At 43.5% G+C, this 16731-nt stretch overlaps 1 protein-coding gene and 1 pseudogene across 1 annotated transcript in view; both read left to right on the top strand.

The window, feature by feature from the left end:
- The first annotated feature begins 2884 nt into the window (after nt 1–2884).
- LOC124545246 (cuticle protein 19-like) overlaps nt 2885–16731 on the top strand; it is a 33127-nt gene continuing 19280 nt past the window's right edge. The window contains exons 1-2 of the mRNA XM_047124119.1: nt 2885–2922; nt 11348–11428. Coding sequence (XP_046980075.1) covers nt 2908–2922; nt 11348–11428 — 96 coding nt within the window. The 5' untranslated portion in view covers nt 2885–2907. The remainder of the gene's footprint in view (nt 2923–11347; nt 11429–16731) is intronic.
- LOC124546321 lies at nt 13133–13250 on the top strand (annotated as a pseudogene).

The raw sequence follows: 16731 nt of genomic DNA, 5'->3' as shown, positions 1-16731 counted from the left end.
GTCCAGCTACCACAACGACGGTGCGTATGGCGTTAAAACGAATAATGTACAGTGGTCGACCAGCTCCTAAAAATCCACATAATTATTTGGTCAGTGCTCAGCGACGCCTAAGGTGATGTAAAGTGCAGTAGATGGCTGGAAACGAGTGATTTGGAATGATGTGATGGAAGCGATTGGGTTTGACGAATTCCTGGTGAATGTTACCTGCCGTCATGTGTAGTGTCAATAGTGAAGTGGCAGGAGATGGCGTTACAATACGTGGGGTGGGGTGGGGGGGGGGGGGAGGGAGGTTGCTCACGGATCAGTGCGGAAGGATGTATGTATTTGTGTGTGTGTGTGTGTGTGTGTGTGTGTGTGTGTTTCACATCTCCTCCTAAACCACTGGACAGATTTCAGCTGAACTAAATACACCTCTACCTTACTGTCAGGCAACTATGGCTATGGGGGTAAGAACCAACTACCTATGAAAGAGGTGGGTGCGCATATGACAAAGCAGCGTAGCTCACGATGTGTGAATTCTCAGATTTTATTCGCCCAGTTTTTGAGAATGACGGCACTTAGCGTCTTGCATCAAATTTTACATGTAATTTCACACCTTTACAAATTTTTTTATGCTAACAATTCGTTCAGCATGATGAAAGGAAAACAGTGCATTGCTTACTACTTTCCCACTGTTCATGCAGTACAGGTACCGCTTGAGGCAAGACGCTATAATTTGTTACTTCTGTACTACTAGCTGTATTCGTGACATGTTTTGCAGACAGATGCACATGTAGCACCAAATGTAAATGCAAAATTATATCACTGTACGACACGTAGCTCAGCGGACATAAAGTCATAAACAGTGAGATGCGTGAAGAACTGCTGCATCGTGCATGAAGTTTAAATTTATTACTTCGTTGCTACTACTTCCATTCATACATATTTTGCAGACGGTATTTACATACGCCGCTAAATGTAACTGCAAAATTATATTATTGTACGACACGTAACTCAGGAGATACTATGTCATGAACATTAAAGCCGACGCTGTGTACTACGGGCTTGGACGCACAGCTGTAAATAAAAACCTGAAGATCGCCGAGTTTCTCTGCTAGTACGTCAAAAATCATTCTGTACCGTAGTCGAACGGTTCGGAGGCAATGATCGTTTGTGTCGGCATGACAGTACATCCTGATATAAAGCAGCATCTTTGAGGCTATGGTCTGTGGTTACTAACATTCTTGATATTGACTAGCTTGTCCGTAGTTCAGATCTGAACCCAGTGCAACAGCTTAAGGATGAGATAGTATTCGACTTCAAACGCAAGGTGCTAAATCTGTAGCTTCTCCGAGTGCTTGTGAAGAAACTTGAATGTGCTTTTGTATTCGTAAAAGGCAAGTTATAATACGAAAATAACCAAAAATATGAATTTCAAAACAAAACAGTCTCGGATGCGAAACCGACACAATTTTGCTCTGAAACAGTTTCAAATCGGTATCTGTAACAGCCTGCCACGATCGTATGGCAAAATTTTTACAACAATACAAAAATTCTTTAACCGCCAATATGATGTTTGTAAAGTAATCGAGCCGGCCTTTGTGGCCGAGCGGTTCTAGGCGCTTCAGTCCGGAACGGCCATGCTGCTACGGTCGCAGGTTCGAATCCCGCCTCGGGCATGGATGTGTGTGATATCCTTAGGTTAGTTAGGTATAAGTAGTTCTAAGTCTAGGGGACTCATGACCTCAGATGTTAAGTTCAAATGGTTCAAATGGCTCTGAGCACTATGCGACTTCACTTCTGAGGTCATCAGTCGCCTAGAACGTAGAACTAATTGAACCTAACTAACCTAAGGACAGCACACACATCCATGCCCGAGGCAGGATTTGAACCTGCGTCCGTACCGTTCGCCCGGTTCCAGGCTGTAGCGCCTAGAACCGCACGGCCACTCCGGCCAGCTCAGATGTTAAGTGCCATAGTGCTTAGAGCCATTTAAAGTAATCGACGTTTCGAGGTCTCTGCTCGGATCTTCTTTAGGAACTTCCGGTGTCCAGTATTGCTAGAACACTATTGTTCTAGCAATTGTGGACACCGGAAGTTCCTGAAAAATATCCCTGCAGAGGGGTCGAAACCGATTATTTTAGAGGAGACATGAAGGGGCCTAACAACCCAGATTATTTTAATTTCAGTGTCAACGGCCACGAAAACCTGCAAACTTACATAGTATGTCTGCTGTCATTTCATTACAACAAATCGTGCCAATAACGATGCTTTTTCGAGATGTTCCAAATGTGCAGGCGTTTTCAAACAGCACATTTCTAGAACATAACTTCTAATATAAAACCCGATAAATATGGCCTTTTACTGGAAACTATGAAATTCAGTATGGCGTCTACCAAGTTCTGCTTGCGACGTAAAGAGCATTTGTACCTCTTGTTAGTTAAACGTTTTGTTGCATGTTACCGAATTATCGTAGAACTTATTTCATGTTTCACGTGCGTCAATTTTTCCTCAGTGTGAAATAGCAGGAACTGACGCCACAGAACTCGAGCAGCGCCACGTCGACATCAGCTTTAATATCCCGCGTGATGACGGCTTCACGCAGTAGCGGACGTAGATGCAGCCCTTCGATGGCTCTCTCTTGACAATTATGATCCACCCCACACGGCTACATTCCAGTGACGGAGTGAACGGCGAGAGAAGTGGGCGGACGTCGGACGGCGAGCGCCGGCACCCGCCGGTGGCTGCGCCCCTGCAGCCGAGGTTAGGCCGGCGGAGGAAGCGGTGACCCCATCTCCGGCGTCTGGAGGGGGCAGCCGCGTTGCACACACCGCGTCGCCCTCCCGCGCCTTGGCGCTGCCCGGCACACGCACCGGCCGCCCATATAAAAGTGCGGCCGCGCCGCCGCTGCGCAGGACCTCCTCCACCATGGGACCGATGCAGGTGAGTGCTCCGGTACAGTGGCGCGCGGCGCGGCGCAGCCGAGCGTCACCGGTCTCGTACTTCTAGTGTATCTGCCAACACGATGTCCTTAATGATAGGCAGCAAAGTGTCTCAAATATAATCTCACTCGACTAAAAAATTAGTAACCCCTAGAGAAATCATTACATGCATCTTTAGACACAGTGTAATTCCACCCATGGACTTGATAATCGCCTAGATCCAGTTAGGATGTGAGTCCACACGATTCTGCACATGCAGGTTAATCCACTCGCTGAGAATTTGATCACGCAGTTTCGCCAACTTGCGGGGATGCTGAAGTCACCATTCTGCTCGTTGTTCTGAATTCTCCCTCAGACTTTCTATGAAGTTCAATTCAGCTGATTTTGCGGCTCAGTCGAGGTGTAATATGGCGGGGGTTGTTCAGAAAACCAGACATATGTTCTTCCAGTCCGATGAACGTTGTTGTCTTTATGTGCGTACGTGAGCAATGGCCTCTTGCGTGGTGACGCACCCCAAATGCCCACCGCATGCTGTTCCCGCCGCGGCGTTCCATTGCTGACAGGCTGTCGGGCTTGAAAGCGATGTTGGTTCGCCGGCCGTGGTGGCCGAGCAGTTCTAGGCGCTACAGTCCGGAACCGCGCGACTGCTACGGTCGCAGGTTCGAATCCTGCCTCGGGCATGGATGTGTGTGATGTCCTTAGGTTAGTGAGGTTTAAGTAGTTCTAAGTTCTAGGGGACTGATGACCTCAGATGTTAAGTCCCATAGTGCTCAGAGCCATTTGAACCATTTTTTTATGTTGATTCACAAGCCGTCAAACGCGTCTCTGGTATCTCTCAGTCAGAATCTTTTTCCGACCGCAATTCTGACGTCTTGTTTCGTGGTCACGTGTGTTACACCACTGCTTGTAGACACGCTGAACAGTCGGCCGCGGAACGCCAACGAATGCAGCAGCTTCAAAACACCGTATGGCCATGGTCACGGCTAAACATGTTTGTCCCTTTTGGCCACTCCGTCGCGACATTACATTTACCCATGTTTACGTACTGTGTTTGCTTGAAACATAAATGTCTCATGATCGCTGCTGTCTTGTGGCCACGCAGAGGCAGTGTGCGTGCGGTTGCGCACGTGATTCGATCGCTGCGCCTTTCTGTAAACGGTTAACGATTCGTCTGTGTGTGCGCACTGGAGTGACTAATGTACTCGTCTGCCCGGTATTTAAGTTTTATGATAGTTTTGTGTTTCACGGACATACCTGTTTTTCTATGCCTACCATTTACAGGTACATAACGCGGAGGTAATCTCATAATGGTTATTTCCTATGGACTCCTATTTTTTTTTTTGTTAATTCTCCTCTTATTTTCCTGTCTTTCGCTCTGGAGCTCTATAGTAAACAATATGCTAATCGCTTTAAATGTTATCCGGAGCTACTACTTTTTTCGTCTAACATGCTTGAGCTTGACAATCGTTTGCTCCCACTAGGAGCCTACACTTACACTATTATATGTTGATTGTCATAAGATATGAGTTATTGCTTTGCTTCCCGTTGAAGACTATTGAACAAATGAGAAAAATTATAAGTCCCTTCATCATTAAAATCTCTCAGCGTAGCACTTAACACTAGTTCTGTGTGCACTGCATGATGCCCTTCTGTTGACTCTTAACTGGAAGCAGTTCAAATGCTTCAAATGGCTCTGCGCACTATGGGACTTAACATCTGTGGTCATCAGTCCCCTAGAACTTAGAACTACTTAAACCTAACTAACCTAAGGACATCACACACATCCATTCCCGAGGCAGGATTCGAACCTGCGACCGTAGCAGTCGCGCGGTTCCGGACTGAGCGTCTAGAACCGCTAGACCAGCGCGGCCGGCTGGAAACAGTTTCCACACTGGACAAGTCCTACATAATTCGGTCCTATTGTTACACCAGTCTTGTTAGAATTTGAATTCTACGGCAGCCACGGACTACTGATTAATACGAAAGCTCCTGTCACTATTGTAGCATTATTTTAATGACGGGCAAGGAGCACACGCACCATCAGTTCTATCGTGAAAGGCATACTGGCCGTTGATGATGGGACAGAATCAGATAGTGGAGTGGTTAAGACAGTGGATTTCCATTCTGGAGTAACAGTCTCGCGTCCCAGTTCAACATCATGACCATAGGTTATCGTGCTTTGGAACAATCGTTACCGTGGTACTCTCTGATGTTTCCCTTCACAATATCGTGTACGCAGTGACTTCAGAAAGTAAGTTACTTATGTCGTTCCGCGATAAGACCATTTCAGAACAAGAGTGACGGATTATCAGAAGGGAATACACGAACGGTGATGCCTGCAGACACAGTTCTGCTACTAACAGATACATAGGAGTGTGGGAGTTAAATCACGCTGCAACCGGAGACGTACTCCAAAGTACACGGTACTTATAGGCGAAACGTCTAAACCGCAAACGAATTGACAGTGAAATTCTAGTGCTTTATGTATCAATTAGTGCAATGTCACGTCCAGCAGTAGTGAAACTGTGTCACAGTGTGATCAAGACAGCGCAGACGTGGCTGACCGGGAAGGAGAGCGTCGACGTCGATCGTATACGACAATAATCAGGCAGTATTTTCTGGAAGCGGAAATAAGGTATGTAGCGAAAAAGATCTTCCAACGGTCAGTGAGTATCTTCGCACAGTGGTTCTCGAATGACTACACGGCCCTGGAACTGAGTTCTGTCGTCGAGGATATGAACGATTGGTAGAACAAATAATCCTGCTGGAGGAACACTCGCAACTGAGCATTATAGCAGAGGTTGAAAATACTACTTCAGTTGTTTCTTTTTATTTTTGAGTAGTAAAATACGATCGGTTGCGGGACGTCTGCGCTCGCTGGTGATACATCGCGTCTTGTACTCGTCCATCGTGGCGCTCGGGTTCACAGTACAAAGTTAAAATACCTTATGATGGGCATGCAAGAGCCGGAAACCGGGCGTGTTTTAACTGCTGAACAATAAAAAGAACCTTACAACTGAAGCAGTATTTTCAACCTCCGCGATTGCTAGAACGTTCCGACCTTCGTATACAGAAACATGGCGACTATGTTGGAAAATAGCATCCACTATCTGTCTTCGAAGTGTATTGCAGTATTCAGTAAAAGTTATTTGGCCTGCCATAGTAACGTGTAATGTACTTTTTGAAGGCTTTCAATTACCTCGACGTTGACTGGACTCCCTTCCTTGAACCCGTATACGTGAATAGGGAAGAGTAACGACGTGGAATAAAAACGTCCTTGAAGACTAAAGACACAATTCTTTCATCTTATGATGTGTACTCTCGGAGTTTTTGACTACTTCTAGCGCCGAATATGTGTCGGAACTCTGCATTAAGGTGGGCTCTTGCGCATTTCGTGTGGCTAGCCTTAAAGAAACAACTAGTAGGGGTACGCCCTTACAAGTTTCATATCACCTTCCTTCTGTGCGTAGAGTTTCAAATCTCCACCTGCTTCTCTAACTTTCAAGCGACTGTACGGTTTGCGCGCAGAGATAGTGAGCTAGTACCATTTTCCCGCCTTCCTTATCCAGTTCGTTTATGATATATTGGAGGAATGGCTATTGAAACGCTTCCATGTGTCTTTTAAATTCTCTGATTTTATCGCCATGGTCATCACCCAAAGTGTATGTGTGAGAAAGCAATACATTTCTTGGCTCGTTTGAGAACAGAATTTTAAGAGTAAGGATGTTAAAGGTAAGTCGCTTTGCTGCATCTTCTCCCACTGGAGAATGTTGATCATCTCTGTCACAATTTTCCACTGAAGAAATTAGACCATGACGAATCGCGTAGATCCTCACCGATTTTTTTCCCTTCCTTTTTTTTTTTTTTTTTACTTCGTGATCATTCCAGACTGACGAGCAGTGGCTTCCTTGATGATTTGGTGGAAATTTCTCTTTTAAAAAAATTTAACGATTCACGTTTGAGCCCAATCAATGATTATTTACGATGCTGTCCGACTTCGTTACATTGCATTCAGAGTCGGATTCACAGACCTGCACCCCCAGCCACCTTTACAGCTCTCGTGATACTCTTCGCCACTTTGCATGTCACCGGCACCGCCCTCCATTTCCTTGTATGCAAACTATGGAAGCTACATTCACCCTCACAAGCCTCCACCACTAATGCCTCCTCAGCATCACCGACAAAAATATCATTTTCATGCCTAACTGTACCACCACCATAGCCACACATTTTTTCACTGGCAACTTCTTCTTTCTTGTTTTCCCCAGCGTTTACTCCGTCATGTACCGAGTCTGCTGTTTCAGGACGTCGCAAATTTTGTTTTTTATCTTACTTTGAAGCCGGTTGGCCACCCTGACGCCGCAGTTATCAAGGTAGCCTATGGGAAGAAAGTCGTTGTCGGGTTCGATTCCCGGTCGGTGTGCGGCGAGACTGGACAGTGGCAAGATTGGGAATTCGTATGTGTACTGATAACCGTGCAGATTAGCGCCCCACAAACCAAATATCATCATCATCATCATCATCATCATCATCATTATCATCAGAGAAGTCGTGTGCACCATCTGTCAGTGAATCGTGTAAAGTCTATACTGTGTGTTATGTTATGTCAGCTGTTTGTCTATCGGATTTCCTGAAACGAAAGTTGGGGAACAATCCAACGTTTTCCTATACGAGCGTGGTAAACCGCCTAAAAACCACACTCAGGCTGTCCGGTGTACCAGACCACCATCGTTAATTCACCGCGCAGATTCGATCCGGGCCTGGTCCAACTCCTCCTCCTCTCGCAACTTAGGGAGCTGCGCTTTAAACTGTACGACCAGATATTTCATCATCGTCAGTGTTTTCATTAAATTGTGTTAAAAGTTCACGTTGACTGTTATTGTCACTACAACCACACGGACGGTCCTGCCTTCTCCTGTAAATGGGTCGTTTCCTGTTTTGTTTTCTATCCCACTCGGCTTAGGTAGAACACAGTCGGTGACGAAGAGAGTGGCTGAACAAACAGGTAGCGCCTGTGGTCGATGACGTCGGAGAGCACAGCCAGTCAGAAGGAAAGTCCAGAGCGTAGCGAAAGTCCTCGTAAGGCTACGCAATCGAAAAACATAAACAGGGCAAGGAGCAGCGAGAACTTCAGGACGTGTGCCATCCGCGGAGTCAAAGCATCGAACTGTCCTCACATCGATACTCGGGCTGGATGGGAAATCCGAATAACTGTCGGATACTAAAATTTGTGTGCCACCTAGCTTCATCATATTGCTCGTCGTGTTGCGTGATTGACTGGTTACTTAAAAAACGTAGCTGGTATTCGCAGTGATGACAACTGACAACCCAACCTAAGTCTATTAGTGCACGAACCGATGCGAGATACGACTGTAGAGCAGTTGTGACCATCGACATTAACAATCGCACTCCAACTGAACTTAACAATGATCCCAAACTCTGCGATACAGACGGGCTGTAGGCTGCTGACTTGCCTTCCACGTCCTCCAATTACACACAGTTCATTTTTTATGTGAACAACTGTACAGAAAATACAAGTGTCGCTTGAAGTCTCTCTGCGCCTCCTTTTCTCTCGGCGCCCCATGCCCCAGCGCAGAGTAAGGCATTGGACTTGTGTTCCGGAGGATGACGGTTCAGATTCGACTTTTCATCTGGATTTGGGCTATTCTACACTTTTTGAGTCATCAGTCTTCTGGTTTTATGTGGCGTGCGCTAACCTTTTCATCTCAGAGTAGTACTTTTATTCTAAGTCCTCAATTATTTCTTGGATCACTGCGGCTGACATAAACGTCTTGAGAGATTCAGAAAATGTATTGATATTTAAGAGAATTCTCATTTATTGTTCCGTCTTAATTGCACATTTTTGGTTATATTTCATGTTTCATGTTCCGGTCACTCTGGGTTATCTTCAGATATAAGTAGTTGCGTCAGCAACACGTCTACTCAAGGGCCTGTGCACTGCAGTGGAGTAGTACTCTGAGTAGAGTAGCACTCTGAGTAGAGTAGCATTCTGAGTAGAGGAGTCCTCTGATATATGGTTCGGAGTAGAGAAGACATGTTGCTGACGCAACTACTTAGATCTCAAGAGGATTCAGAGTGATCGAAACATGTAATATAAAAGTGTGCAACTGAGGCGAAACAATAAACGAGAACTATCTTAAATATTTGTTGGAATTCTTCAAATCCCCTGCAGCTTTTACGCTTTGCAGCTCCATTACCGTGGAGATTATTCCCTAGTGTCACAACACGTATCCTGTCATCTTGCCCCTTCTTCTAGACGGTGTTTCTACATATCCTTCTCCTCACCAATTCTCCGGAGAATCTCCTCATTCCTTACTTTATCAGTCCACTCAATTTTCAACATTCGTCTGTAGCACCACATTTCAAACCGCTTCGATTTTCATCTGCTCTGATTTTTTCATTGTCTTTGATTCACCACCACAGAATGCTGCACTCCACGCGTACATCCTCAGAAATTTCTTCCTCAAATTAAGGCCTATGTTTGATAACTATAGACTTCTCTTGGCCAGGAAAGTCCTCCTTGCCTGTGCTAGTCCTTCACTACTTGCTTAGAAATGAAGGATGACACAGAGAAGGCCGAAATACTAAACGCATTTTTCCAAAACTGTTTCACAAGCCTCAAAACGACATATCGAAATAAGTGATCATGGGATCGAGAAGCAACTGAAATGGCTCAACGGGGAAGACCATTGGACCTGACGAGACGCCAGTTCGATTCGACACAGAATATACAAAAGAACTGGCTCCTCTTTTTGCAACAGTCTGCCGTAGATCTCTAGAGGAGCGAAGAGTTCCTACTGATTGGAAACAATCACAGCTCATTCGCGTTTTCAAGAAGGGTCGTCAATCAAATCCACAAAACTGCAGGCTTATATCGCTGACTACGGTCTGCTATAGAATTTCGGAAGAACTTTTATTCTCGCGTATTATGACATTTCTAGAGAAGGAAATCTCCTCCTAAGATATGAATATTTGTTTCGAAAATAACGACTATGTGAAAGCCAGGTCGGATAGTGAAGTGGAAACGTCAAGGGACACGTAAAGCACAAAAGCGTACAGGCCGACCTCATCTGTTGACTGACCGTCGACAGTTAAAGAGGGTTGTAATGTGTATTAGGCAGACATCTATCCAGACCATCACACAGGAATTCGAAACTGCTTCATGATCCACTGCAAGTACTATGACAGTTAGGTGGGAGTGCGAAAACTTGGATTTCCTGGCCGAGCGGCTGCTCATAAGCCACACATCACGCCGGCAAATGCCAAAAGACTCCTCGCTTGGTGTAAGGAGCGTAAATGTTGGACGATTGAACAATGGAAAAACGTTGTGTGGATTGACGAATCATGGTACACAATGTGGCGATCCGATGGAAGGGTGTGGTTACAGCGAATGCCCGGTGAACGTCATCTGCCGGCGTGTGTAGTGCCAACAGTAAAATTCGGAGGCGGTGGTGATATGGTGTGGTCATGTTTTTCATGGAGGGGCTTGCACCAGTTCTTGTTTTGCGTGGCACTATCACAGCACAGGCCTACAACGATGTTTTAAGCACCTTCTTTCTTGCCAATGTTGAAGAGTAATTCGGGGATGGTGATTGTATCTTTCAACACGATCGAGCATCTGTTCATATTGCATGGCCAATGGCGGAGTGGTTACACGACAATAACATCCCTGTAATGGACTGGCGTGCAGAGTCCTGACCTGAATCCTATAGAACACCTTTGGGATTGCCGACTTCGTGCCAGACCTCGCCGACTGACATCGATACCTCCCCTCAGTGCAACACTAAGTGAAGAATGGGCTGCCATTCCCCAAGAAACCCTCCAGCACCTGATTGAACGTATGCCTAAGAGAATGGAAGATGTCATCAAGGCTAGGGGTGGGCCAACACCATACTGAATTCCAGCATTACCGATGGAGAGCGCCACGAAGTTCTAAGTCATTTCCAAAAAAATCAAATGGCTCTGAGCACTATGGGACTTAACTTCTGAGGTCATCAGTCCCCTAGAACTTAGAACTACTTAAACCTAACTAACCTAAGAACATCACACACATCGATGCCCCAGGCAGGATTCGAATCTGCGACCATAGCGGTCCCGCGGTTCCAGACTGAAGCGCCTATAAGTCATTTTCAGTTAGGTGTCCGGATACTTTTGATCACGTAGTGTATCTGTCGTGCCATTTATGTCCCCGTATAGTGTTGACAGCTTTCCAGTGGTACGTTACATGTTATGGATGTTCAGTTGATACTAGCTTTTGCCCCAAGTGGATTTATGTTCCACCCGTTAAAGCCGGCTCTTTATAGTCCATCGTTTACTATTTGAGGTGACGACGTACCCAGCGGGCACACACCGCTTTCACACTTTCGTACTACTTGTCGTGTGTAGTAACGCCGTTGTTTGTGCAGGCGCTGCTGGCGGCGTTTGCTGTGTGGCGAGTCACGTCTGCGCTGCCGGGTTTCGTCAGGCCCGTCGCCATCGACTACTACGTAAGTAATGTCGTCTCAACGTAACACCTGCCTCAAGTTCCATTTCCAAGCGTGCATGCAAACACAGTCCAATAACTGAAGAGTGGAAGTGTCAAACGTTCTAAGTGCCACATTTTCACCAGACATGTTTTCGACGCTGTTATGTTGTCGTTACTCTGTTGCATGCCCTTAATGTTCTTCCTGGTACCTAATCTTGAAGAACATGTTTTACTCACTATTGGATGGTACATGGTGGAAGAAAGGTAAGCGCGGCTTTTGTTCAGCCAGATTCATGCAAGATTGTAAGATGCCCTATAATTCCAATCCATGTGAATGACTTCATTGATATTAAAAACGCTACTGAAACATTATTTTCCATGCAAAATTGTAAAAGATCCAAACTCAGTATGATTAAGATTTCTCAAACGCATTTCTCTCAAGGAGATATTAAAATTTTCGCTCTAAAACCTCAGAATAGAAAAACGTTAGTGTCTTGAAAGAACATGATGTATGGAATGCCGTACTTCTTCTTAAATATCAGCCATGTTTATCAGTTGCAAAACAGAATGACCTGTTGTCGATGTTACTATTTCTTTCTCTACAGCTCAGAGAGTTCTGCTGTAAACACTGCGACATCTGAGCCCGATAACGGAGTTGTGTAAGAAATAGAAGTTAGTACTGCAAGATTACATTTTCATGAATTCAGTTTTGTTATTCTCCTGTAAACAGTTTAAAAGCATGTGAAATGATTTTTGTTGATTGCAGTTCTGTTAGTTACAACATTACTGCTGTACATCTGTACATGAATTCTGAAAGAAAAACTTTGTTATTAGCGCTTGGAACCAGTCAGTTACCTAGTATGGCACTTAGAACGTTCTCAATAAACTACTTATTTTCTAATTTCTCTCTTTATTTTTTGCGGTGATGTGAGTAGCATAATTCTGTGGTGTCAGAATGCCTCCTCTGTTTTTTGGATACAAAAAAAGTTATGTACAAAAAATAGACTGTTTTTTTAGTCTCCTAACAAAAATGTTACTTTCAGCGTTTGAAGTTTCCACAGTGCTTTAATTATTTTATAGAGTTTAACGTTTAGCTGCTCATTTCAAATAGGAGTGCGTTTCACGTAAACACGCTACGACTGATAAAGCCAATTACGATAGGCCATCAGTGCAGGAATGGTCAGTGTTCAGAGATATGACAGGAATAATCATTCGAAGCAAAAAAACTATTAAACATGGGCTCTAAAATGCATACCTCAAAGGGCTATGAGCACCTTTCAAGCAGGAAAAACGTGTCTCACCGCAGCAAGGATAAACAAGTACCCACAGCTCTTCAGGTATTCGCTTTAGAGCCCTTGTTTACCGGACTTTTTTTCTTGTTTCGACCATACCATCACCACTCAGTAAACGGAAAGCAAAGAGTACGCGTATGCAGTAGAGTAGGTTTGTTTCACAGTATCGGAGATGAAGGTATCCATGGAAGGGCCCATGTTTACTATAATTTTATTGCTTCGAATGATCGTTCCTTTTATATCCCTAAATATTGATATTCTTGCTGGGACACCCTTCATAAAGAGACCACAATAAACAGCAAGTAAATTTGCAAATAACAAATTTCAGGAACTGAATATAAGATAAAATGGACAAATTATTTGTCAGCCCATGTATTAACGCGGATTGTGCAACTTGTCTTCAAGAAATATTTTACCACTCACAGACATGTGAGGGCAACGGCCTTGCCGCAGTGGATACACCGGTTCCCGTGAGATTACCGAAGTTAAGCGCTGTCGGGCGTGGTCGGCACTTGGATGGGTGACCATCCAGGCCGCCATGCGCTGTTGACATTTTTCGGGGTGCACTCAGCCTCGTGATGCCAATTGAGGAGCTATTCGACCGAATAGTAGCGGCTTCGGTTAAGAATACCATCAGAACGACTGGGAGAGCAGTGTGCTGACCCCACGCCCCTCCTATCCGCATCCTCCACTGGGGATGACACGGCGGTCGGATGGTCCCGGTAGGCCACTCGTGGCCTGAGGACGGAGTGCATAGACATGTGGCAAGGTCTAAGAACAGTGGTCGTACAGAGATCCTAACCGACAGGAGACAACCGTAATCTGCTTCAAACCTGACAAGAATTGAAGGTCCATCACAACCAGTTCCCAAGTGAACGTTGTGAATGGACGTTTGGTGTCGCGTTTCACGAAAAACGCCATTGCTCACAGACTCTGCTGGTACGTAGTTGTATAAACGCGTTCATCTCGTGTTAATGTAGTTCGTTTCGTTGTTCTACATCTACATCTCGCTCTCATTCCAACCAACTTTGGATATCGACAGAATGAACGAGTATGAGAAAGTACTTTCTTTACTAGCCTTGGTATCAAGTGATCGTCGACTGCATAACAATCGTTTACAGTTTACTCTGCTTGATGAAATCATTGTATCAAACACTCTTCTCTTCTTGCGTGGAAAGGGCACAGAGCCGATTTACGGGTTCTCCAGTTTACCTCTGTAATCAAGAATCGGTCTAGAGCTACAAACGTGACTAGTTTACTTATACCCTACTCTTAACAACGTTCCTCGTGTGAACATATGAAACTCGATAGTCTCATTTCAATTTATTTAAACAATTTTGTCGTTTAAGAAAATAGGCTTACACGGTCGTTGCCGATAAGTTCAAAGTTTTTGGATCTTTATGATGTTTCATTCTTTCCAGAATCTTCCGATTTGCTGAAATCTTCTTTCGGGGACTGGAGGCACGCTATCCATTGCAAAAGTGAGATGGGGCTGCCATAATAGTAATAGTGTGTTTAAATAACATGACGGTCAACAGGCCATCCTCTCACTGGATCAAATTTTCACGTAATAACCCTGAGTGGAAATAGTTTGCACAGAGATATTTTTGCCAAAAGGATAAGTGTGAATATAAACATTACGACGTTGATGCTATTTGCTACAAGCGAAGGTGAAAATACTGTAGGTTACCGAGAAATATGTCCGTCATTATCTGGTGACAGTAATGAGTAATAACTGTACACGCAAATTGTGTACACAACAGCGGAAAGGTCTCCTTATGCAAGAATCGTAGTTATTATCTCTTTCTGCAATTATTTCAACAGAAACAGGATCGTTACCGGCACTTAGAATAACATTTCCGCTTCTTCATTGACTCTTCCTTTCCGCAGGGATGATTACGTCGTTTGCAACTGAGGAACGACGTTATCCTAGTCTTCGCGTAAAGCTCCTCGTTTTTTCTCAAGTCACGTAGCTCATAACTTGCCAACAAACTGTTTCTGTAGTGAGTGAAACGTCTACGTTCTTGAGTACAGTATGAACATGAACTTATCTTTCCAGCGAGTGGGACAGTAACGAAATTTCTTTTAGCTCCTTATTTGGAGTCTTCAAGAAAACTCTTGATTTTTTTAAAATTTTATTTTGTCGTAGTTCTTTGTGGCAAAAAAGAAGAAAACGATAACATCGTAAATTACGGAGGTGTAGCGGAAGTTAGCGTCCATTGTGTCAGAGAGACCTATTCCAACAAAGACGAATTACTGATTGCTCCAAGCCTAATTTCATATTAATTTTTGCATATAATAGTAGATACACAATTCGAGATGAACATGTATATACAACTACAAATTCTGAAAAACATTTTGACGATATAAACTGGAAATCCATATTTGAAATCTCTTTCTTAAAAGCAGATTTTCATCGAAGAAACATCATAACATACTCAAAAACACCAGGAAGACAATTACGTCGATGAGAAGGGTCTTGTACAGATGTGAAAGTATAGTCGTTGTACTTAATGAATAAGTAAAATAAACATGTACTTAATCATGGAAAAGAAAATAAATTTTAATTTCTCTTAACTAAGACGCGTTGTTTTAAACAGTGTAAACGCAGATGAAACGTCTCGAAAAGTAGTGATTAGCAGAAAAACTATTGGACTCGTTATAAGACCTAAAATATCTTTCCTCGCCAAATTAAGGAGGCATTTCGGGTATTCATGTACCTCTCACTCAATTTCCACGTTACGAGTATATCACGGTTCATATTGGAAACTTATGCGATGGTGTTAATTTGTTTTTATACCCCTCGGTAGATTAAAACATTCTCACGAATGATGTACCTTATGCTTACGAACCATTTACAACTTCCAAATAATGTTTAGAAAGACCCCTGTTTCTGTATTCGCATAAAAATTGGTAAAAGTTACATTCATCTTCAATCACGTTCTTTTTATTCAGATCTTAGTAATACTTAAGTAGAGAAATGTGATCTTAGGTTTCCGAGCTGTGCCTCAAACTATTCATAAAATCAGGATAAAGCATCATTAATCTACTGTGGATCTAGTAATAATAATTGTGAAACCCGGTCAGCAGGAGCTTTTACGTTGTGTTTTATACGTAAAAACAGCGACAAATAAATTTAAAGAAATTAATTCTTCTCCGATTGGGCTCTGTTTCACGATTATAAAGGTTGTGCACCCTATGGAGCGTTTTATGTAAAACCATCATTTCATTCGTATTAAAATACGCTTTCTAGTATTAGATTCAGATTTCAGGGAATTATTACATATATTTCCTTTCTCTTCTTCTTTCCAAGTAACAGTACTTGTTTTGGGGTCTTCTAATGTCATTCGTGTTGGTGCTGAGAGAATGCGCAAAATCCTAGTATTAAGCAGCGCTCTATAAATTTCATATATTTTCCATCATCTACTGAAAGAAACAAACAAAAAACAACTCCACCTCGTTAGTGTTACTCCACTTTATAGTTCCAGTATGCTCCGCATATTTCAGACGTCACACCTACTTCCAGTTACAATACCAGAAAAAGAACGCAAATTTATCTCAATGGTCAATCGAAATTCTAGTATTCTTAATGCATGTCATAATCAAAAATACAATAACGTAAGACAGGAAGCATTCCTTTTTCAAAAACAGTATGCTGTTTGATATGTCAGGCAAATATTCCAGGGTTATGCATTGAATTAACGTTTCAAAATTTGTATATACGCTCTGGTTGCACATTTTGCTCGGTAGAGCTACGCTTTCATTAGATTTATTGTATGGTGCCACAGTAATATGGTTATAAACGACAACGGAGTATTTCTGCCTCCCTCTATTATTACAATATGCACCCCTGGTGTCACGCCCCAAGTAATACCCCGTATTTCCCTTGATAATAAAATCATTACTCCTGGAAATTTTCTACGTTCAGTACTCAGTGACAGACTGCTTGTGTCGAATATTTGTAACAATGTCGTACGAAACCCATTCATTTCGACAGTTGCAGTCTAATTCGCCATGTGTGTCACCTTTTTCT

The sequence above is a fragment of the Schistocerca americana genome, chromosome 8, assembly GCF_021461395.2.
Source record: "Schistocerca americana isolate TAMUIC-IGC-003095 chromosome 8, iqSchAmer2.1, whole genome shotgun sequence".
In the NCBI taxonomy this organism is placed as follows: domain Eukaryota; kingdom Metazoa; phylum Arthropoda; class Insecta; order Orthoptera; family Acrididae; genus Schistocerca; species Schistocerca americana.
This window is presented reverse-complemented; position numbering and strand designations above follow the sequence as displayed.